Source organism: Aethalodelphis obliquidens, unplaced genomic scaffold (assembly GCF_003676395.1).
Source record: "Aethalodelphis obliquidens isolate GAN/ISIS:26980383/991018 unplaced genomic scaffold, ASM367639v1 scaffold1, whole genome shotgun sequence".
Taxonomy (NCBI): domain Eukaryota; kingdom Metazoa; phylum Chordata; class Mammalia; order Artiodactyla; family Delphinidae; genus Aethalodelphis; species Aethalodelphis obliquidens.
The window spans coordinates 67,735,795-67,759,364 of NW_020837945.1; the positions used below are offsets into that span (position 1 = coordinate 67,735,795).

The 23,570-nt window shown below is 37.5% G+C and overlaps 1 protein-coding gene across 4 annotated transcripts; it reads right to left on the reverse strand.

Moving 5' to 3' along the window:
• Nucleotides 1–253: 253 nt before the first annotated feature.
• Nucleotides 254–22,527, reverse strand: MIX23 (mitochondrial matrix import factor 23). 4 transcript variants are annotated; one of them, XM_027106357.1, is made up of 6 exons: nt 22,407–22,513; nt 21,459–21,616; nt 12,634–12,759; nt 7,802–7,948; nt 2,712–2,771; nt 254–581 (listed from the first exon to the last, which is right to left on the reverse strand). In XM_027106357.1, the coding sequence occupies exons 3-6, from the start codon at nt 12,742–12,744 to the stop codon at nt 531–533; spliced, it is 369 nt and encodes a 122-aa protein (XP_026962158.1). In that variant the 5' UTR covers nt 12,745–12,759; nt 21,459–21,616; nt 22,407–22,513; the 3' UTR covers nt 254–530. The 4 variants fall into 4 exon arrangements, with proteins under 4 accessions (XP_026962158.1, XP_026962147.1, XP_026962137.1 ...); XM_027106346.1 differs by having other exon boundaries at nt 21,409–21,616; nt 22,407–22,512; XM_027106336.1 differs by lacking the exon at nt 21,459–21,616 and having other exon boundaries at nt 22,407–22,527.
• Nucleotides 22,528–23,570: the final 1,043 nt, after the last annotated feature.

Here is a 23,570-nt window from a genome sequence, read left to right on the forward strand (position 1 = left end):
ATGAAAACGAGCTAAGTTAAGGTACTAAGAGAATTTCTTTGGACAGTATCCAGCCTATATTACTGCCCTTTAACTTAAGAGCAATAAACCTAAAGAGATAAAACTATCAATGACCAAAAAGGTCTATGCTCATGCCAATAAATTTGTAAAATTCAAAAAGGTACAATATAAATCAAATCAGATATTGAAATTGTATTTAAATTCTCTTACAAGAACTTACTGCCTCAACTCGGAAAACAATCAAATAATTATGTACACTGAGTCAGAAAATTATTTTAATAGTTACAAAATATCTTTTTTTGTTTGTTTTTTTTTGTTTTTTTTTTTACAGAATCAGTATAAAATAGCAGTTGATTTCTCCATAATTATCAGAATTATTTATACTTGAGGTCTTGGGTAAGTGGGGCTGAAATCAACAAAAGGTCTTGGACTGTTGGCTCAGAAATCTTCCTGGGAAGCCCACCATGTTGATGTCTGTCATGCTTAACTCTTATGAGATGACCCGGTCCTTTTTTAAAAAAAGTATCTTTTTATTCATTCTTTGGAGGCTTGAAGTGAATTCGGCAGCGTTCATTAAACACCTAAGATATGTGAACAGAAACAAAGGTCACTGAGTCATCCTGTATAAATCAGGCCTGGAATTCAATTAAATTTGGCATGGGTCAGGTGGATATAACCTTTTCTTGTCCCAGGTCAACAGGTTTAGGAAACAGAGGTGTTTCCTCACTGGTTCAAACTGACTTGCTAGGTGCTAAGAGCTAAGAAGGCCTTGATATTCATTTATATGATAATTTTAATATTTTAATAAAATTTAAATTATTCAAGGAAAAAATCATCACAAGCTAGCTTATTTGGTAAACTAACAAATATGCTAGTTCCATATTCTGGACATATTTTGGACAGTTAGACAAAAATATCTAAATTACCTTTAAGATAAAGCTTTTTAAAAATCCTTTTATAATGAAGATTTTATTTAGATATCTGTCATGCTTTTCTAAATGAGTGCCAGATCCTTCTTACATGGAGATATACTTGAAGGGAGTCCAGTCTTTTGCTAAACTGTATAAATTTATATAATGTTTTGTTCTATTTATCTTGCTTCCTAAAAACTAAACAAATAACATATCATAATGTTAAAAGAACATTCTATTATTACGTGTCATGTGGGACTATGTCAAATAACAATTTTGGTACATCCATTCAATGGGATATAAGCAAGCATAAAAAATAAGGAAGCTCTTCATGTTCTGATTTGAAAAGATCTCCAAGATATATTAAGGGAAAAAAACAAAGTGTAGACAATATACTTCCATTTGTCTGATAAAGGGGGAAAATGTGTGTGCTTTCAAGGAGCAAACACCTTATCACATAGGTGGAAAGGGCAGAAATAAGAAATCTTGGCAAAGAGGATAGGATAAAGAAATGTGATAAAGCAAAAGAAATCGATTTGTATTTCGCAGTTTATTCATGGCTCTGCAAGTTGGTACACTCCAGTTTTTTTTTTTTGCAGTACGCGGGCCTCTCACTGTTGTGGCCTTTCCCGTTGTGGAGCACAGGCTCCGGATGCGCAGGCTCAGCGGCCATGGCTCACGGGCCCAGCCGCTCCGCGGCGTGTGGGATCTTCCCGGACTGGGGCACGAACCCGCATCCCCTGCATCGGCAGGTGGACTCTCAACCACTGCGCCACCGGGGAAGCCCAGTACACTCCAGTTTTTGGTTCAGTTAGCCTCCCTCTGGATCCAGCCCCATTCCATTGGTTAATTTCAAAGGGTAAAACAGAATCTTCAGTTCATTCTTTCAGATTTAATAGATTTTGCCCTTTGGAAATCTTTGAAGTTTTAGAGAGGACATGCAGACATACTTTTTCAGAAAACTAAAGCAGGAATTTTGTAATTTTTTAAAAAAGTTTTATTGGATTATAGTTGCTTTACAAAGTTGTGTTAATTTCTACTGTACAGCAAAGTGAATCAGCTGTACATATACATACATCCCCTCTTTTTTGGATTTCCTTCCCATTTAGGTCACCACAGAGCACTGAATAGAGTTCCCTGTGCTATACAGTATGTTCTCATTAGTTATCTATTTTATACATAGTATCAATAGTGTAGAATTTTGTGATTTTTAACTACATGTAAAGTCCTGGGATCCTGGTCCCCCAATCTAATTCCTAATTAGAACCACGTAGGTGGTAATAAGGAGCATGTGAATCTAGGAGCCATAAAAAGCCCTATTATCAAATACCAGTAAAACTACATACAAACAAAGTTTCACGATCAGATATGTTAGAAAACAAACAAATGTGAAGGATAATGATATGAAAATTTATGGAAAGTAATTGAGCTCAGAAAAGCTAACTTGAACAAATAACCTGGTTGAAGGTTCTAAGTTAACAACTAATAACTCTAAATATCAAATAGCCCATAATTAGTATTAGGAAACATACAGAATGTCTCCAATTCTGTTCCCATGACGATCATGCAATTCTACCATATGACTGTAAAGCTACTTTTTGTAAGATGGCTCTAACTTGGATTCTAACCACAACCTGCACCCCCCCACAAAAAAGTTAAAGCCTTCAATTGCTTGTAAATGAAGGATCTTTATTATTCTTAAGTGCCCAAGGCACTCTTTGCCTCCCCCCTCCCTTGGTTTCCCTTTGTTAGTTCTGCTTCCCCTCCTAGTTCTCTCCAAGAACCAACATTATTTTATACCTTCCAGCTCCTGTCATTTACCACTTCTTCAACATTCAGTTCTGACTGCATCCATTTCAACTGCAAGAAAGGAAAACAAAATGAAGTTACGAAAATTTAAATTAAAGAACTAAAACCAAACTCTTTGTTTTCCTAACAAAACCAGCTGCTGCTCCTGCATTCCTTATTAATGGTAATACTTAGGCCAGATTTCAAAACCTTCTTTGACATAGCTGTTCTCCTCATATTTAATCAGTTGCTATATCTTATAAAGCCGTAGTTCTCAAGCTTTGCTGCATATTATTATCACCTTGAGAGCTTTTAAAAAAAAATCTCAAATGTCCAGGTAGTTCACAGAAGGAAAACAAATGGCCAATAAACCTATTTTTAAAATGTACAATTTTATTCATGTATAAAGAAATGTAAATTAAGCCATAATATGACAAAAAAAATTTTAATACAAGAAATCTGATGTCTGATAAAACCTAGTATTAGTGAGGGTATGGGGAAAGATACACTCACATATATTTTTAGTAGGAGTACAAATTGTCTCAACTTCTATGGAGAGCAATTTGGTAAGACTTACCAAAAATGTAAATTCACATGTCCTTTAACTCAATAACTCCAGTTCTAGTTATTGATCCTACCATATAGATTTGCAAAGATAGCACAGACGAACAAAAAAAAGGACAAGGAGGTGGCAACCTGATTTGAATAAAAGAAAAAAGAAACAGGAAGAAAAACAGAGAAGAAGAATATATAAAGCTCAAGTAATTGAGAAAGGGATGAGTTTTCCATACCTTAACCGTACAGCCAGAGGTGTGAGGCTAAAAATGCTAGTCTTTCTAACTTTCTTTGTAACTGCCAACCTAATCACTCCATCAAAAACGTAGCCAAATCTATTGCCAGGTCCAGATGGCAGGCCCATCATACTCCTAGTCGCCTCTGGTCAGAGAGACCTGAAAGGAAAGAAGCTAACCAATTCCAGGAGGAGAACCTGAAAATATTCAGGAAAATTAGGAGAAAAAAAGCAGTACAGGTTGAGGCAGCCAAGAGGTTAAAAGCAGGATGATTTCTTCAGGCCAAAGTCAAGACCCAGGCCAGGAGATTTGGGAACAAAATGCCAGAGGGATTCTGGGCAACCATGAGTTAGGCACCCAGACCAAAGAACCTAACCATAAATTAGGAGTACAGCTCAGGCAGGAGGTTTGAGAAATATGCATATAACACTAATAAGACTGGATGTGGTACTGATCCAACGCTCCTTGTAAACTCCCTTCGTAGGCTCAAAACTGCTGTCAGAGTATGGGCCAGTATATAGGATTGAAACCATGAACAAGGGGAAGGACTGCATTTCTAATGCGCTGTGGAGTAGTAACAAGCCTGAGGAAGCCCGCCTGCTTACATCACAGCAACCTTGGTTTCAGATTTTAATCAGTTATATCGACCCAGAAATCATTAAAGCTTCACTGCTCTGTCAGAGCCTGGACTTTCTGCCAAAGAAGTAACAACTTTAAAGAACAGTGTTACAACAGACCACTAAGACAGTATTCATAATTGCTCTCAAATATTTAAAGGGATGTTGTGTAGAAATGGGTTTAGACTTATCCAGAGGGAAGATTAAGGAACAGTAATTACATGCTACAAGGAGACAGATTTTCACACTAAGTAAGAAAATCTCTGAACAATTACAACTGTCCAAAAAGAGAATGCACTGCCACATAAGACTGTATATCCCCCCAACCCCCTTAATACTGGTTAAACAAAAGGTGGAAACCACTGGTTGGGGGGGATATTGTAAAGAGGATTAATATAACAAATATGGAGTCCCAGCGACTCAAAAAGGAAAGAAACTGCTACTTCATTATCAGTCAATATGCAAGCTCTGACATATATATATATATATATATATATTTTTTTTTAAATAACTTTATTTATTTATTTATTTTTAACTTTGGCTGCGTTGGGTCTTCGTTGCTGCGTGCAGGCTTTCTCTAGTTGCAGAGAGTGGGGGCTCCTCTTGTTGCAGAGCACAGGCTCTAGGCGCACGCGGGCTTCAGTTGTGGCATGTGGGCTCAGTAGCTGTGAGCTTGTGGGCTGCAGAGCACAGGCTCCATAGCTGTGGCGCCTGGGCCCAGCTGCTCCACAGCATGTGGGATCCTCCCGGACCAGGGCCTGAACCCGCGTCCCCTGCATTGGCAGGCGGATTCCCAACCACTGTGCCACCAGGGAAGTCCCCTGACATATATTATACAATTTAATCCTCACCAAAAAAATAAAATATAAGAAGTTACTATGTATCAATTCCATTTTACAAACTGAAAATCAGAAGTTTCAGAACAATTAATTTACAAGGTTACAAAACCTCCAAATGGTAGATGGGATTATTTCTTTAGAGCTGTCTGCCTTTACAATCCATGTTTTTTCTATTCTTGAACACCGCAGATATTACAGCCAGCTTCCAATGTAATTTCAGTGCCAACAACAAAATGCTACCTTTGAGATGGTTGTTTTTTTTTTTTAAATAAATTTATTTAATTAATTTATTTATTTTTGGCTGTGTTGGGTCTTCATTGACATGGGCTTAGTTGCTCCACGGCATGTGGGATCTTCCCGGACCAGGGCTCGAACCTGAGTTCCCTGCATTGGCAGGCAGATTCTTAACCCCTGCACCACCAGGTAAGTCCCGAGATGGTTGTTTTTGAGGCTCTGGGTCTTAAACAGGTAAACTTCATCTCAAAGGCTACTAAGAGGTGACAGCAGGTATATAGTTCCAGCAAGGAATGTGCTTTTTCTGAGGTAAGGATTCAGGTAAAGAACTGGGAACTTTCAGACGGGCATCACTGTATGTAAATAAATTGTTCACTAAAGTAATCAGAATTTGACTCTTAGTCACAACTTAAGGTAAAAACACTGACTGAATTTAGAGTAAGATGAGATGGGTTATAAAGTCCCAGTTCTACCACGTACTAGCTTGTGACTCTGGGGATGTCAGTATCTCTAAGTCTGTTTCCATATATAGAAAATGAAGAGGTAGAGCTGGAACATCTCCAAGAGCTGTCTCTTTCTGATTCTATAATCTCCATAGCAAACTTGAAGAAGAAAGTCAAGTTTCCTTATTTGCTTAAATACTACTACTCATGGTTAACTTCTACTCTAGTCCTATGCAATATCACAGGCCAGAAAACTACCTTTCATAACTCACTGGCTGGTTTCTAAAACTCCTCCTTGCAGTGATTGTGCTGGGCTCTAAAGGCATATGGGCAGAACAGAGGGCAGACAAAATTGTGTGACACATCACTCACAAACACTCACACTGGTTTTTGAACTTTGCACTCTGCTAACAAGAGTCACTCTATTCTTTGTCTGACTTAATTTGCAAATAATCATTTTTCAGTTTCTGATTTAACAGCCCTGCCCTGCACTTTCCTTTGTCAATACTTCAAGAGCCTGTTAAAATACAAAATCCAAAAATACTAGATCTTAACCAGCTTTCTGTAATTTATCTATAAGCCTTCATCAACATGGAGGGTAGGCTAAGATGACCATTATAGCCTAAGTTCACTGTCTGAAGAACCCACCACTGGCTGATGAATGAGCAGGTGTGGAACACAGGGCTGAAGCAGTTGTCATGAACAAAGAGAACAGCAAAGACAGTGGATGAATCCTGTATCCAGTGAAACACACTGCATCAATGGGATGACTAAGAAAGTGCACACCTGTGTGCAGCAAAAGAACAAAGGCTTGAGAGAGACAGCAAGATCCCTTTTTCAAAGTTTGGCTACATCTACTAAACAAAGAGCAAACTTCACAAATTGTTCAGTATGAAAACATGATTCCATCTCACACTGGATTTTCAGTCACCCGACATGTAAGGATCAGTAAGTCACCTATTACACCATCTTAAAATACAGACATGATTTTGATAATTATACAGTGGTCATGTAAGAAAAAGCCCTTGTTCTTAGGAAATAACCAACATATGTAGGGGTAAAGGAGTATAATGTGCCCAGCATATTTTCAAAATGGTAAAGGAAAAAAAATGTGTATGGGGGAGGGGGAGGAAGACAGGGAAAGAGGGAGGGAAGGATGGAGGGGGAAAGAAGAGTAGAGAGAATGAACTGTAAAGCAGGTGGAGCAAAATGTAAATAGGTGAATATAGGTAAAGGGTATATGGGACTTCCTTGTACTGTTCATGCAACTTTTCTGTAAGTTTGAAATTGTATCAGAATAAAAAGTTACCCCTGAAGTCCCCTCCCACCCCCACCCTCCTCAAAAGACAGCAATGCAGTCCACAAAATAAAATATGGCATACATTTCAACTGTTTTCTTGACGTGTCATGTTTAAGGGCTATAAAGAAATAGCTCTGCTTCATTAACTCTACTCTGAGGTCCACACCCCATCTACATGACAGCTGACTTTGGGAAAATAAAGCTTGCTCTGACATAGAACTCAGTGGACACTTGGTGTTCTCCTAAAAGGGAAAATGGCAGGCATGGGAGATGAAGTGGAAACAAAGGAGAGTCTGAAAAGAGTCAAAGACCCATACCACCCTCTCCACAGCAAAGAAATAAACATAATGAGGCTCTGGTGGCCCTGGTTATATTTAAATAGTACTATACTTTTATGGCGGAAGGGGGTAATATCCTGAAGTTAAATATCTATATTACATTTCAGCAGATTTCTACAGCTGAAACCAGAGGTAAATATTTTCAAAATGTAAATATATTAAAAAAACGTTTCTTCTCAAGTCAAGCTTCAAAACATAGATACAGATGTGATTTCCCTAGATTTTTTGATGTGGTGTTGGTCTATATTAATCCTTGTATCTTTGTGGAATATGTAAAGGAATGGAAATAACATGATTACATGCTTCTTTTAGCTAAAACTTGCTACACTCCATACGTTCATGAAATGCACATTAATTTACCAATTAGTATTGAAATGTAATAAAATAAAGCCCATTAAAAATGAAGTACTAATCTCCTGATCATTTGGTTTTAAGTAATAACCATCTCTTACTCTGAGTTTTTCATATTAAAAACTGGCTTTATTTTGAAGGCTAAGTTTGGAAACCTTGCCTCAGAAATGTAAACCCTGTTCAACTTACCTTTGTCTGTTCTTTTCTAAGTTGCTTTAATAATGTTAAATTGTCCAAATTCTTTTCTCTCTCTTCTCGGAGCTGTTTTACTACTGATGAGGTCTGAGCTATACAGTTTTTTATGACTCGGTCCCTACTGGCATGAGCCGCCATCAACTAAAAGAACAAAAGAAGGAAATGAGAAAAAAAAAATCACACCAATTTGTCACATTTCAGTGTTTTAAAAAAACTTTTTTAGGCTACAGAAATGTAATACTTTCTAAAACAGTTTTTAAAAACTGAATCTGTGGAAGAGAAGATTGTGCTGAATGAGCCCGCTCAAAGGCAGCAGCTGTGAGGGTGAAAGTGAAGAGGTTGGGCCGTCCTCTTCCTCACTAAGCTCCCAGGCCTTCCTGCTCCTCTTCCTGCACTCCTTGCGCTGCGCTTTGATTCATCTCAGTCTCCTCCCTACACTCCTTTCTCTCCCATTCTTGCACCTGTGTGTTCCTCTACCCTACACCCACCCTCACACACCTTCTGGGCCACTTCCTATTGCTGTTCTCTTTTTGTTCTTTCATTGTTTTTTGCAGCCTCATGTTGTCAACAGTGCAAAAAATTATAAAGTAAGTGATATAGAGAAGCTCTTAGTTACAATAAAGAAAAACAAAGAATGCTACATTTACCTATGTCAGACAGAACCCTTTTCAAGATTTTAAACTTTAAGTACTAACAAGGAAAAATTGTACATGAAGTGGAGGTCACCGATTCCATCAATTGTGTGTGCTGACAGAGAGTAAAGGATGCCCAACAGAGCAATTATCAGCCTTCATCTTAATGTAACAAATCCAATACAATACTTTGCATCTATTTTCTGCCTTTTTTCATTAATTATGATAGTCATGTTTCAATTCAAACATACTCCCATGATCATAGCCAAATTCTGAAGATACCCCAAAAACTTGGGGTGGAGGCAGAGCAAAATACTAAAATTATATGCAATCGTCATTATAATTAATGGTGCATAATAACAGTAGTTCACCTCCAACTAAAATTTAAGTGTTGGCTTGCTCCATTTAATCACGTTATATCATTTCTTCTCCCCTCTGAAGGGGGACTATCCCAATGCTATGCTAGTGATGGCTGTATAGAAATAACCCATTATATATATTTTATATAAAATATGGGACTAACAACCATTCTATAAGCATTCCTCATAAGTTATTTGAAATACAGCTCTTAAATGGTCATATTGGGACCCCGTGGTTGAGAACTACTGGTCTAATACACACCAGGAAAGAATAAACCTTTATATTTCTAGAGGGGAATACTAAAAGTGCATTAGTTAAAAGTTGTACCCATGTTAAGGGAGGGAATTTCATAACAGACGTTAATCCCACCTATAGTATATTTCTCTAATAAGCTAATTTTTTTCAGTGTAACATTTAGGGTTCACAAGGACAGCCTCAAGGCCCATATTTATTAGCTAATATGCTGCTTCTGTTACAGGCTTCAGTTTCTTCTTTTGGAAAATTATGGATTATGAGTAAATAATCACTAATATCCTTTCCACCTCTAAAATTTAGAGGCAACATGACTCAGTACATTGCTCAGATACCAGATGCTATTTAATTACTTTGATATTTTGTCTAACCCCCCAGCAATTAGTGAAACAGTATTAGTACCAACTAGAAGTCTATCACAATATTCTCATTTTTCTATCTGCATTTTAAAATCAATTTCAAATTTTGTCCATTAAAACGTTCAGTATCTTTCTTTTGGTCTCTCTCCACACAGTTTCCTTCCTTGGCTGGGCTTTCCTCCATTATTCCCCTCGTTAGCTTGGCCCCTTACCTGTGGATACACTTCTAGATGCAGACTACCCTCCTATCCTCACCTGCTTACATTTCCTTCAGATTAGCCCCACTGTGAACCCACTCCTATGTGAACAGGAATTACTGGGCAAATCACCTTTTACTCAGTATTATCAATTATTGTGGTCTGTTTTCATGACCATCCTTCAATAAAATTCAAAACTAAGAGCATATGCAAGAGGAATATGCATGGACTTCTTTCTGTACATATATGTCAAAGAAATGAGGACACTTGATAACTAGTAACAGATGGGGTGACATAAGCCTACTAGAGAAAAAATAACATGAACCCAGGCTTATTAGCTCATTAGTATCAGATGCTTGAGGATTTGGTCATAAGAGAATTATTTCTGATACCTAAAGTGCTTATAAAGGAACTGAGATAAAATTAAGAAACTCAGTAAAGTAAAACTTTGGTTAGAGGAGAAAAATCCTGAACTATAACCATATCATAACCATACTTCCTTTGATCTGGGGTAAGCAATTCTGAAATGAAGACACTTGGGGTGGGGCAGGAGAATGATTCAAAACTAGTCTAAAGGGGGTATATCTAGGACTTCCCAGTTTTATTTTACCACAACTTTGAGAACTTCTTTTAGTCTGAAATTTTCACCTACTACCTTTTAATCATTATTTTAAAATAATGCTTTTTGCCTTTAAGGGAAACAGAATGTCATTTTCCTGATTATAGTTTTTTGGTGTTTTTCTTTCTAGAACAAAGGTTGATTCTAAATTTCCCAAACATCATTTTAGAATCCTAACAACGACCCTTAGTTTAACTATCATTAAAAGCAAAACACTTAAATATTGTGAATCAGTATGTTGTACACCTGAAACTTATATAATATTGTACATCAACTATACCTCAATTGCAAAAAAAGTTAATAAGTTTTTGTCATGGCATTTTTTGTGTGTTTTAAATCTTCCTCCAGAACTTCTGACAAAAGGATGTAAGAAGCATACTTTTTAAACATAGTCCAAAAGTTCATTATATTAAAGAGATAGCTTTAAGAATTACTCGAAATCAATCATTATGACACTGGTAACAGTTTTGCATTTGTAAAGCACTGTTCCAAGTTCCTAGACTCTTTAACTGTTCAGTATTGATTTTTATGTTTACCTTAAAACTAAACAATAAAGGAAAACTTCATATATTGAGGGAATATGCTCTAATAAGGGAATCTTACTGAAATTATTTCATTTTTACTAAGATTATACTTTTAAAATTTGGAATTTCTAAAATCAGTGCTTTATAATAACTTTGCTTATCTTCTCCTATGAAGAAGTATTATCATTAGAGTGCGCAAATATTCCTTCATCGACTATAAAAGGAAGGGTCAGGAACTAAAGACAGTCAGGGTGACCGTAAACAACTTGGACATGTCACAGAGCTCCACTTCTTAACTGAGACAATATCTAAGGGAACTCAGTGGTACTTGTTAGCATGGGTACTCTATTGCAGGCTCGACCCCTGGAACAGAGCTACTTGATAAATAATCCTTTACATACATTCATGTTGCTGGATCCCTCTAGAATACAGATGGAGAAAAACCCAAACACATACACAAGAATATCTAAAACAGAAAGGTTCCAAATTTAGCATGCCAGTTTATCCTGGTTCAACAAAGGAATAAGAAATAATAACAACAATAAGAGAAGCAGCAAGCATTTATACGTAAAACATTTAGTACAGTAAGCACCTTATATTAACTCATTTAATCCTCTAACAATTGACCGGATACTTTTCTGATACTATTTTACAAATAAGGAAACTGACTCAGAGGTTATTTCAAGGTCACCCAGCTAGGAAGTAGCAGAGGTGAGATTTAATCTAGATCTGGAATCCATGTTGTTAATCGCTATACTATAAACCTCTAGGTTAATAAAAAGATTCTAAATGGAAACAATTGAATAGATTATAGAGATTATATATATATGGGTAGTGAGGTGGCTCACTAAAGCCATTACAAACTTCTACCAATAGTTCTTTAGACAGAGCTACCCAAAGAAACTAAGTGAAGTGTCGAACAACCTCATAATAAATTAGGCCTTGGACCCATGCTCTCTACTCCCAATACTGGAGTCTACTCCTTAAAGCCCCTGTCCCTACAATTTTATGAAGCCACAAGAATTACCTGACCACTCAACAAAGTAACATACTTTCACATAAAAGCAGAAAAAAAAATCAGCAGTTAATGCTTTGAATTTAAGTGATATGAATAAGTTTATCCAAAACTGATTTTTTTTTCATTATTGAGAAATTGACTTTAGATTTTAAGTAATACAGTAATCTTCTGGTAGAGCCTAAAAAAGCAAATGCCATATATCAGCTTCCAAATTAATGAAAAAAATATAAGTAAGCTATAAAAAATGCTCAGCTACATCGTTATTTCCTTTCACTTTTAGAAATTAAAAAAGAGAAATAAAGGGGATCTTTAAGAGGCAATGAAAAAATATATACTTGAGAAACCAAAGCCTCAGAAAAGGACAATTTATCTGTGGCTTTTCCTTCTCTCCTGCCAAATGCTTCTTTTCCCTTTCCTGATGAGTCAGGGAAGATAGAAGATATATTGATAAAAAGTGTGAAGGGTTTTAATTCTTCCTTAAATCAGGTGTCTAGCTTCTTAAGATTGATTCATTCAAAGATCCTGCTCTTGTTTCACTGTTTTATTGTACTTGACTGTTTCACTTTCTCCTTCATTCCTTGAAGCATAAGCTTTCCTTAAGTTAAAGGCTGCTCAGGAGGGGGTCGAAAAAAGGCTGCTTTCATTCCTTAGAACTGTCTCTTCCCAGACTTGTACTTAAGATCACACATTTTCTTTAGTTTGTAGAAACCAGATCAAAACTTATATATACCCTCAGGTGTGGGCAAGAAAACATGAAGATTCCATTCTTGTATCCACAGTTAATTATGTCAATTGTTTTCTTATTTTGCCTACAGAGAAAGGCATAAAGGAAGCACAAAAGAAAAGACTCAAAAGATACACTTACAGACTCATAAAGTTGTTTACAGGTTTGGCTGGCATCAATTTTCCCTGCAAAGGAAGCTGTTGGAACCGTAGTGTTTAATTCATGTACTATTCTGTCATCAATCGTCCTCATCACCTTGAGTAATTCCTATATATATTTAAAATAAAAGAATAGTAACTTGAATGGAAAGTTAAGTGGTTAAAAAAAGACCATTTAAGCAAAACTAACTAACTAAATAAAGCTCTTGAATATGTTACAACCCTGTGAATTAGGAGTGGGGAAACCACACTATATATACTGCAACCACAGAAAAATCTTTTTTACAAGAATGAGAGGTAGATTATGTAATAGTAATTCTAACAATTGGCACAACTCTTTCCTTGGTCCCACTGTGATCATCTTAAGTGTAAAGATGGTTTCATTCATTTGTAAACCCCATGTTCTGGCACGGTGCTTAGCAAACACTGTTCTTTCCATCTCCAGCATACAGCCAATAAAGGATTCTACTGAATTTGATTACCTCCACTTGTCCAAAACAACGCAGCATCATTGCTTGCTCTGTTCCCTCTTTGTCTATCATTCTAAAATGTGGTGCTAGACAGAAATTTTCTAGAAAGATACACAAGAAACTATCAGCAGTGATTAACGTGCAGACGTTAATCTATATCCTTTCAAGCTTTTTTCCCTTTCAGGCTTTTTCTTAGTTTTTTACTACGACTGTGTATTATTTTTGTAACAAAAATAAAGTATACTGCTAGAAAAGAAATCAAATCTCTTTGTGGCTTTCTTGTTCATAGAACAAGTAGTTTTACCTTTTCTCAGTTACCCAAGTTCACATTTCCCAAGGATCTCTCTCCTCTAAAAGAGGCTCCAACTCTCAAAACCCAATCAAAATAAAAATAATACCAAAAGGGCAGGGAACTTAGAAAGACCCTGATGAGTATACCAACACAGCATAGTCCCTTCTCCCCACATTTTGATTAGGGTACTTCTTTTCACTTGTCACTAGACAAAGGCTGGGCATCAGCTACCTTCTGTCTGCAGATGATATAAACTCTAGAAAAGGTTTCTAGTAGTATACCCCTTTCTTTCTCTTTTAATCCACCCTTACCTCACCCTGGCCCCACAAAACAAAACAAAACAAAACACAATCACAGAAAAATCATTAAGAAAACAGAAGTGTATAATACTAGGACTATACTTAATGAAAACATCCAGGAAGTTAACATTTAATATTAATGTGTATTAAAAGCATCTTTGCTTGATCCTCTACTTCATTCAACATATGAACCTATTTCTTTGCCAAACTTAAATCCATCACTGAAATCAGCTTCTTCATTCCTTTCATCCATTTTTTTTTGGTCATATTAAAAATGACAGATTTTGGGCTTCCCTGGTGGTGCAGTGGATGAGAGTCCACCTGCTGATGCAGGGGACACGGGTTCGTGCCCTGGTCTGGGAAGATCCCACATGCCACGGAGTGGCTGGGCCCGTGAGCCATGGCTGCTGGGACTGCGCATCCGGAGCCTGTGCTCCGCAACGGGAGAGGCCACAGCAGTGAGAGGCCCGCGTACCACAAAAAAAAAAAAAAAAAGACAGATTTTAATCTGAAAATTGGCAGGAGTGTGATTTGCATACATTATTTAATCACATGATTGTGAATTAGTTATAGTTACCGTTCTTTTTTATTGAATTATAGTTGATTTACAATATTATATTAATTTCAAACATACAATGTAATGATTCAGTATTTTTATAGATTATACTAAATTTAAAGTTATTAAAAAATATTGGCTATATTCCCTATGCTGTATCATCCATTTGTTAAAATAAACTTTTATTATGATTAAAGTATTACACAATCATTTTGGAAAATTTAGGAAAAAATTTAAAGAAACTAGAATCATCCATATTTTTAAATTAATTTTTATTGGAGTATGGTTGCTTTACAATGTTGTGTTCAGTTTTTTTATACATATCCGCAAATATTTTTATCAAATTGAGGTACTGTATAACATTTAAAAGTTTTACTTTATGGAATTATGAGCATTCTGCCCTTGTTACCTTGAAGACATTTTTAATAGGTGCATAAATATTCTGTTCTGTAGAGGTATCACAACTTATTTGACCATTTCCCTCATAATTAACAGCTAGGCGTTTCCAATTATAATAACCATTTAGGCCATTCAATCTGTCTGCAGCCTAGATTCTATTCCTACCAGGCTATTAATCTTTAATTAGTAATTTAACGCCCTTTTCTAGAACCCAATCTAGAAGCAAAACAGCTTGTAGAAGGCTCATAATTTAGACTAATAAAAACAGGCAAACATCAGATCTAAAACCAACTTCACTATCTTATCCCCTCTTCTTGTATCTTTCTATTTTTGTCAATAGTATCAAGATTCTCTGTAAACTGGAATTCTTAGGGGATAATCTTAACATATTCACTAAGCAACCACAATTTTAAATAATGTTTTATGTACAGTAGAGGATATATAATGTCAGTAAGTGGCAAATTTCAAACAAACAGCGGCAGTACTATTTAGAGTCAAAAAATAGGTAAGTAGCAAACAGGGACCTTCCTTGACAACTTTACCTCCTACAACTTGCCTATTAAAACAAAACCAAAAAAAAACCTTTAAAATCCCTCTCGTCTTTCCCTTTCTCTAAATCGAACTGATCCTGAGGCCAAGGTTTACATTATACCTTTTAGATAAAGCTTTCCTTGACTGAGAGTCCTCAGCAATCTTTCTTCTTTAAACATATGCAGCAATTAGAGAGACCACAGAGTTGATTCATTAACTCACTCTTCATTCAAAAAATACTTACTAATGTCTAATGGTTAGGCACCATTCTAAACACCAGGGCTATAATGGTGAATAAAATAGAAAAGGCCCTTGCTCTTATGGAGCAAAATTCTCAGAGGGGGAGAGAGACAATAAACAAGTACCCCAATAAATGAGATAATTTCAGTACTGAAAAGTACTACAAAAAAGAAAACTGGTAATGGGATGAAGAATGACTAGGTGGGGCTGAGGGGCTAATACTTTAGATAGGGAGATCAAGGAAGGCCTCTCCAGGACATAACATTTGAGCTGAGATCTGAGTGATATAAATAAGCCAACTAAAAGGACATCTGGGGGAACAAGTCAAAAATTAAGAGGCAAGAACAAACTTGGGGATGTTTGAAGAACTAAAAGGCGGCAAGTGGGCTGGAAGTGAATAAGGGAAAGAGTGGTATTAGGTGAGATCAGAGTTGAGGAGAAAATAAAGGACAGTAGAGACAACAGAAACAATTAAGGGTTTTTTCCTAAAGGAAACAGGGTTTTAGGCAAGGGAATGATATAACGATTAATTTTTTAAAAGATAACTTCGACTGCTATGTGGAGAATGGAAACAGGGTGATCATTCAGCAGACTACTCTGGTGGTCTAGGCAAGAGACAAAGAGGTAGCAGTGGAATCAGGGAGAAGAAGTTGGATTCAGGATATATTTTGAAGAGAGAGCTGATAGGACTTGCTGATGAATTGGTGTTGGGGGATAAGAAAACAGAATGACGCTTAGGATTGAGACCTGAGCAACCGAATGGATGGTAGAGTCATTAATTAATGGTGGGGAGAGACTGGGAGAGGAAAAGATTTGGAAGGAGTGGGAAGATCAAGATCCTATTCTGACTCAGAGGATATTTTACATTTAGGATTATTGTTAATTGTTTGCGACACTGGTATTGTTTAAAATTGTAATCTTTTAGAAATAAAGACTGAAATATTTACAGAACAAAAGATCTACCTGGGATGTGCTTCAAAATAATCTGGTTAGGATGGGGAAAATGGTAGTATATAAATGAAACAAGAGTGGCCATGAACTGATTGTTGGAACTGAAAGATGAGTACACAGGGATTCATGGTACTCTCTCTCCTTTTGTAAAATTTGAAATTTTGCATAATAAAAAGTTTTTTTAAAAAATTCTGTTTTGGACATGTGAAGTTTGAGATGCCTGTTAGATATGAGTAAAAAAGTTAAGCAGAAAGTTGAATATACCAGTCTGACACTGAACTGGGCTGAACTTATATTAACAAATTTTATTTATTTATGCATGCATGCATGCATGCTGCATGGCTTGCGGGATCTTAGTTCCCTGACCAGGGATTGAACCGGGACCCTCAGCAGTGAGAGCTTGGAGTCCTAACAACTGGACTGCCAGGGAATTCCCCAAATTAATGTTTTTAAAGCCATGAAACAAGAAGAGATCACTGAGGGAGACTGTAGGGAATAAAGGGGGTTAATGATCAAGAAGGAACTCTAGCATCTAAAACTACAGGAGAAAGACTGAGATGTCACAGAAGTCAGAAGAAGAAAGGTTTCAAGAAGGCAACGGTCAACTGTGTTGAATGTTCCTAGGAAGTCAATAAAGATGTGGACAGAAATTAACTTTTTAGATTTAGCAGGATGGAAACTATGGGTGATTTCACAAGAGTCATTTAAATAGAGTGTTTAATGGACTGAAAAGTTAATGTGGCTTAAGTACAGAGAATAAGAGAAAGCATGGTGTAAAATGAGGTCCACCATTACAGATCATGTTATAGGATTTTAGTCTTTTTCCTGAGAGCAATAGGGAACCAATGAAGTGTTTAAATACAGTGGAGTTACATGATCTGATTTGTATTCTGAAATGATTGCCTAAGTTAAAGAATTAAAGTGTGGAAAATGGATTAGAGAGAAACAAGAGTAGATGCAAAGAGGTTAGTTAGAAGACTGATGCAGGTGAAAGGTTTTATCATTTCCTAGAGTTTTGATTTACTTTGAACTTTAACTAGTTTTGAGTCTGATCATTAGCAATACAGCCAATTTTCCCTCCAATAAAACAATTTGGACATACTGTTAAGTTCCTTACAGCAATGGGAATTTACTGGCATTAACTAGGTAATAAATCAAACAATTTCAGTCTTACAAATGTGAATTTTCAAATATATGCGTTCTCTGTGTGCTAAAGAATCATCAATATATGATCTAGAGCTTGGCTTTTAATATGAAAGCCACCAGCTATCTATATAACCTCTATCTAATCTAACCTCTAAATAAAATGAGGTTATTTTAATCAAAATTGTTCAGTTGCACGAGCTACATTTCAAGTGCTCAAGAGCCACATACTGCTAGTGGCTACCATATTGGACAGCACAAGTTTCCACCATCACAGAAAGCTCTACTGGACAGTGTTGAATTCGAGATAATATAATGACAAACTGATAGTGCACTTGTTCAGGAATTGCTGAGAACTGTAAGCTACTTTTAACTATCACAGAAAAGATACTAGGAAAGCTAAAGATAAGGGGGGGGAAGGGGTAAGGCTCAGGAAGGAATTTCTTTCAAAATTGCAAAAGGAGAAGGAAAAGAACTATAAACTACCTCACTAGGCACAAATTTCTTTACAGTACAAAAGGTGCCAGAGCTCTTAAGGCAACTCCAAGGGGGTCTAGAGAAAAGCTTGGGTACCCTCACAGACTGAGAGCAGATGAAGGTTAATACAGGCACATAAGTGCTGCCATTAAACTATATGTATCATTCATAAGGAATTACTAACTACCTACCTGATACTTTGTTCCAATGGCATACCCTCTCTCTCACAAATTCACCAAGAAAATATAAAGAAGACACCCCCGAGCAGATAGCATACAACAAACTGCAACACAAGTCCACAGAGATAATACAGAAATATACACAGTTCGGTGGCTCTCTGAAGACTACATCTTTGTATAGGAGCTGGAACCCTAATCAGCTTCTAAGTGTCAAAGAACAGCAGAAGATAACTCTCCAAACTTTGTAGTGCCTCCAGCTTCTCCTTTCTTTCTCCTCAAAACAACAAGAAATTCTGATATATCATGAATTTTTAACTTTAGGCTAACCCTTTAAAGTTATTCAGGCACTTACCTTGGAATTGCATTTTATGTATTACCTTTAACTGTGGGGTGAAAATCTCACCCTCTTGGAAGGCAATTTCAGAACTGAAGGACTGACCATATCTAGCAGCAGGGAGGGGTGGAGAAAATTTTCTACTGCCCCTGCAATTATACTATACTCTATTCCTAAGGTTACTCCTTAGATAAATTCTTTTTATTATTTTGGGAAGCTTTTAGAGTACACGGGGGGTGGTAAAAGGTCTATTACTTGACAGTAAAATTAAAATGTACTCCACAGAATGATCTGAAATTTCTTAACCTTTCTTCTTCTCACTCTCTGCCTGAAGGTACCCAGAAGTAGATCCCATTCAATGGTGCTCTTTCTGGCTGCTCAAACTCCATTTTCATAACAATGTTCACACTGTGCTTCCCCCAAGCCAGAAATACAGACTTGCCTACAACTGCCAGAGTCCTGTGCGGTCCTCTGCACAGGAGGGAACAGGGAGCAGCTAGGTATGCTGCAAAAGATACCATCACTGATGCTAGAAAATAGTCTACTTAGTCTGTACCTAATTACCAAACAACTCAGAATCAATTGTGTGTAAATAAATAAATATTCTTACCAGAAATACCAAGACTTACACATTCTAGGAATACTTAGTTGATTTTGCTCAGGTGATATATGAACTGGGTCTCAGATAGAGTCAGGAAGAAGGGATTTCAGGGTGTTAAGTGGAAAAAAGCACACAGAAATGACAAAACATCATGTGTTCAGGGAAAAGTAGGCCTATGTGGCTGGACAGTAGAGTTCAAATGTACATTGGAAGTGGCAGGGGTTGGGGAGAAAGAAGTATGTATGAATACGGGCAGTGGTGAGAGTTAACTAAGCAGAGGCACTTTGGGATTGGATTTTAAAAGGACTTGTATGTCATGTTAAGTAGTTTAGACTTAGTCGTATAATCCTGAAATGAGATGCATGGTTCAGATCCTAAAATTTAGAAGCTAACAGTATGAAGCCATAGCATTTTGAAGGGGAGATATATTAGAGAAAGGAATGACTGAAGATAAGAAGAGCTACAGCAAAGCTAATTGCAAAAATGATAGGGCACTAACAAAGACTGTGGGCGTGGTAATAAATCTTCCTAAAACATTTTTGATCAATTCACCCCCTCTGCTCACTGACTCCCTAACCTCACACTTGGCATTCAAGGCCTTTCATAACCTGGTTCCAATCTTTTGTGTAATCCCAATGTGCTCCTGTGCAAATTCTGAATTCCAGCAATTTGCTATTTCCCCCCAATATATAAAACTTTCTGCCTATATACTATTCCTTCTACCTAGAATTCCCCTGGTTCTGTCCACCTCTGGTACAACTCAATTACCATCTATTGACTTAATTCTCTCTGAACTGTTACAGCATTGTGTTCATATTCTAAATATCCTCTACACGTTTTATCTCTCTGCTTGAGTTCCTTGTTTTATATCCTGCCCACTCAGTCTCTCCAAGTGCCTGATACCTAGCAGGTTTCTGTTATGGACTGAACAGTGTCCCCCCTTGGCCCCCTTCCTGCCCCCAATTTCGTATGTTGAAGCCCTAACACCCAGTGTGACTGTTTTTAGAGACAGGGCCTTTAGGGAGGTAATTAAGGTTAAATGAGGTCATAAGGGTGGGACACTAATCCCATAGAACTGGTGTCATTGTAAGAGGAAGAGACACCAGAGATCTCTCTCCCTCTGTGTGCACACAGAGGTCATATGAGGATACAGTGATGAGGTAGCAACTTACTTTGAAATGCATCAAAAATTAAAAATAAAAAAGGTGGATTGACGGATAGATTGAGGGATGGTATGTGATTTAGTAAATATAGTGAATCACTGTAGAACCTACACAGTGGGTACATGAGTATTCATTGTAAAATTCTTTGAACTTTCTACAGTGTTTCAACATCTTCATAATAAAATTCTGGGGAAAAAGTAACTAAATCTTTATAATAAAAAGTACACAATTTTCTGTTTCTCTTCCACAGTATTCAGTGCAGTGCTTTTCACATATAAGGTACCTACATACAAAATGTAATGGTTTCACAGCTCTAAAAAACATAAACTTTGATTAATAATTTGTGAGTGTGCCAGTTAACTACAGTTTATAATTTTACAAAATTCATTTAAATGTAAATGTTATACTAAAATTTTATTTTCAGATACATTTTTTTTACATTTGTATGCCTCTGAAGCAGTAAGGGCAAATGTTCTTATACTCATTCACAATGAGGTTAAATGATATGCCAAGGCCAGCTCTGGAAAACCTGATCTTCTGACTTTTAACCCAGGGTATTCTCCATTATAAACCACACATTTGGAAAAGTCCTAGAGAAACAATCTAAAAACTTCTCCAGGTTTCACGAATGAGATTCATTTTATGACTTTTTAATTTACATGATCTCTGTGAATAAAATGGTTCTGCAAGACAGTTTAGCTTTTGCCCACTTACAACATCTCATCTGAACTTCCAAAAGAAAATGAAAGTGTTCTTTAAGCACTGTTGAATGTTTCAACAACTCAAAGAGATCCTTTGAAATTTGGTTTTAGAGATTTAAATAATTATAGAGACGGAAGCCATTTTAAATGTTATTTAACATAATCTTATTTTACAGATTCAAAAGTTAATTATGGAAGGGGTTAGGTGATTAGCTCAAGGTCCCAAAGCTGTTAATGGCAGAAGTAGTACTAGAACCCAGAACATCCAACTCCCTAACCAGGGTTCTTTCAGATAAACTTTAAGGCTATCATAGCTCAATTATCTGAGCTCATTAACCCAAGTTAAATCACAGGACTAACGTGACAAGACCAAGGCCACAAATGGGCTGGTTAACCTTAGAATCCAACAGTCTTTTTTCTACCTTATTTAAGATTTTTACAAATATTTGTATTTGTTAGGCACTTTGATCACATTTGAAGTCTGCTGCTGTTGTCCTGATCTAATCTGCGCAGCTGAAGTGGTGAAAAGGGTGTATATAATGCTGGAAAGACTCCACAGAAACTTCTTTGACCAAATGATGTTTGTCAAATAATTCAATCTGTTGAGATTATCTTCAAGAATATCACTCCCTAAAAACGGATGCAAGCACACAGCTTACTACAGAGGTCAGTGATACGTGAAATGATTTTTCATTATCTTTAGTTAAAAATACATTTTTCATTATTTTTAAATTCCACACTCTTATCAAGACAGCAGCACTTATGCTTACATTGGAACAGATAACTTTCATTGCAACTTCGTCAAAATCCAGACCCCCTGTTCTTTAATTCGTGGGTTAATAATCAGCCCTAGACCTCTGGTGTTTGAATATATAAAAGACATAACCTTTTTCTTAAATGTTACATTTTCTCTAATGGTTGGGAAGGCAGAGAACCAGCGCAGGTACTAGGATTAATCGACCCTTCAAACCTCCAAACGTTCTGACGCATCAAAATAGTGAAACTCGTACAATTTTTTTGTTTTATCAAGTAAATAAGCTTTCCTTCACTTTCTTCTCTCCTATAAATACTCAGCTTTAAACAGGAGGGGAATGACAGAGACTAAGAACTGAGTTCAGAGAATGGCTAAATGGTTGTTGCAATCCTTACCCACCCGGCCGGACTCGGCTTTGCCACCGAGGAACCACTGGAGTTTCTGGGTGCAGTTACTCAAGGCCTGGGAGAGCCATGACCCCAAGGCAGCAGCCTCGCTCCCTAAGGCCAAGCCCGCGCCCCTATGACCTCCAATGTCTCGAAAAAGGAGTTTTGAAATATCCGCTTTTGCCACAACTGGTCCGCACTCCCTCCCAGGCCAGAATAGGGAACACGGTCCGGGGACAAAAGGAAGGTCACGCCTGCCGCGTGAGGAAAACCCCGTCACCTGGAACTCGGCGAACTCCTCACAGTTCACACCGCCACTGGGCGCCGCCATATTGGACACACACGAGGCCCCCGCCGCGAGCCAATCATCGCGAAGCAAAGGTGTCCGCGGCACCGCCTAACAAAAAATATTGAGAGGAATCTCAGCAAGAAAGCTGAGCTCAAGGTTTGTCTTTTCCCCTTAGCCTCGCCCACATGTAAACCCGTAACGCTGCTATCCTTCTTTTCACTCCTGTGCTTTTAACATGTCCTCCTGGAACTGGCCCAGGTGCATAGATCGAAGAATGTCAGAACTTGAAGGGATCGTTTTACTCCAATCCCATTTACTTAACAAAAGGGGAAACAGTTTCCTGGTCGCACCAACAAGGTGGTTCGAGAAGGAACTCTCAAGTAGAAGTGAGGTTTTTCTTAACCCTCCCGTCCCGACCCTTGATCAGAGGGGCTTTTGTTCTTTAAGAATTTGCGCCCACCAAGAAATGTCAAGAAAAGACATTGATGGCAGTGGGGGGTAAGGGTTGAATAAGGTGTTTAGGTGTGGAAATAATAAAATGTTTAGTTTTATAAAAATAGGCAAATAGAAAACAACATAGGAAGCATACATGTGAATTTCTCAGGTAGCCTGAGAGATACTCCCTAAAGCCAACCAAGAGATGAAGGCCACTGGTCACTAAGAACCCAATTACGCAGTTTTGAAAAAGGCATGTACACATTCATTGAAAATACTGAAAAAAGTGTACTGAAATACTGATTTATCTAGGCAGTGTGATTTCGGGGTCTACAGGTCACAAAAGTCCTACTTAGTAAGCATATTACTTTTCTTCTTTTTTGTTTTTTTTGGTACGCGGGCCTCTCACTGTTGTGGCTTCTCCCATTGCGGAGCACAGGCTCCGGACGCGCAGGCTCAGCGGCCATGGCTCACGGGCCTTGCTGCTCCGCAGTACGTGGGATTTTCGCGGACCGGGGCACGAGCCCCTGTCCCCTAGCATCAACAGGCGGACGCTCAACCACTGCGCCACCAGGGGAGCCCCACTTTTCTTCTATTTTAAACGGATACTTTCTTAGGTGCAGAGAAGGCCATTGCAAAGGCCCTCGAAACCAAGACTCCAAGACAGCAGTTTTGCGGCCGCTTCCAAGACGCGGCGCCAACAGAGACGTGGCTGGGTAG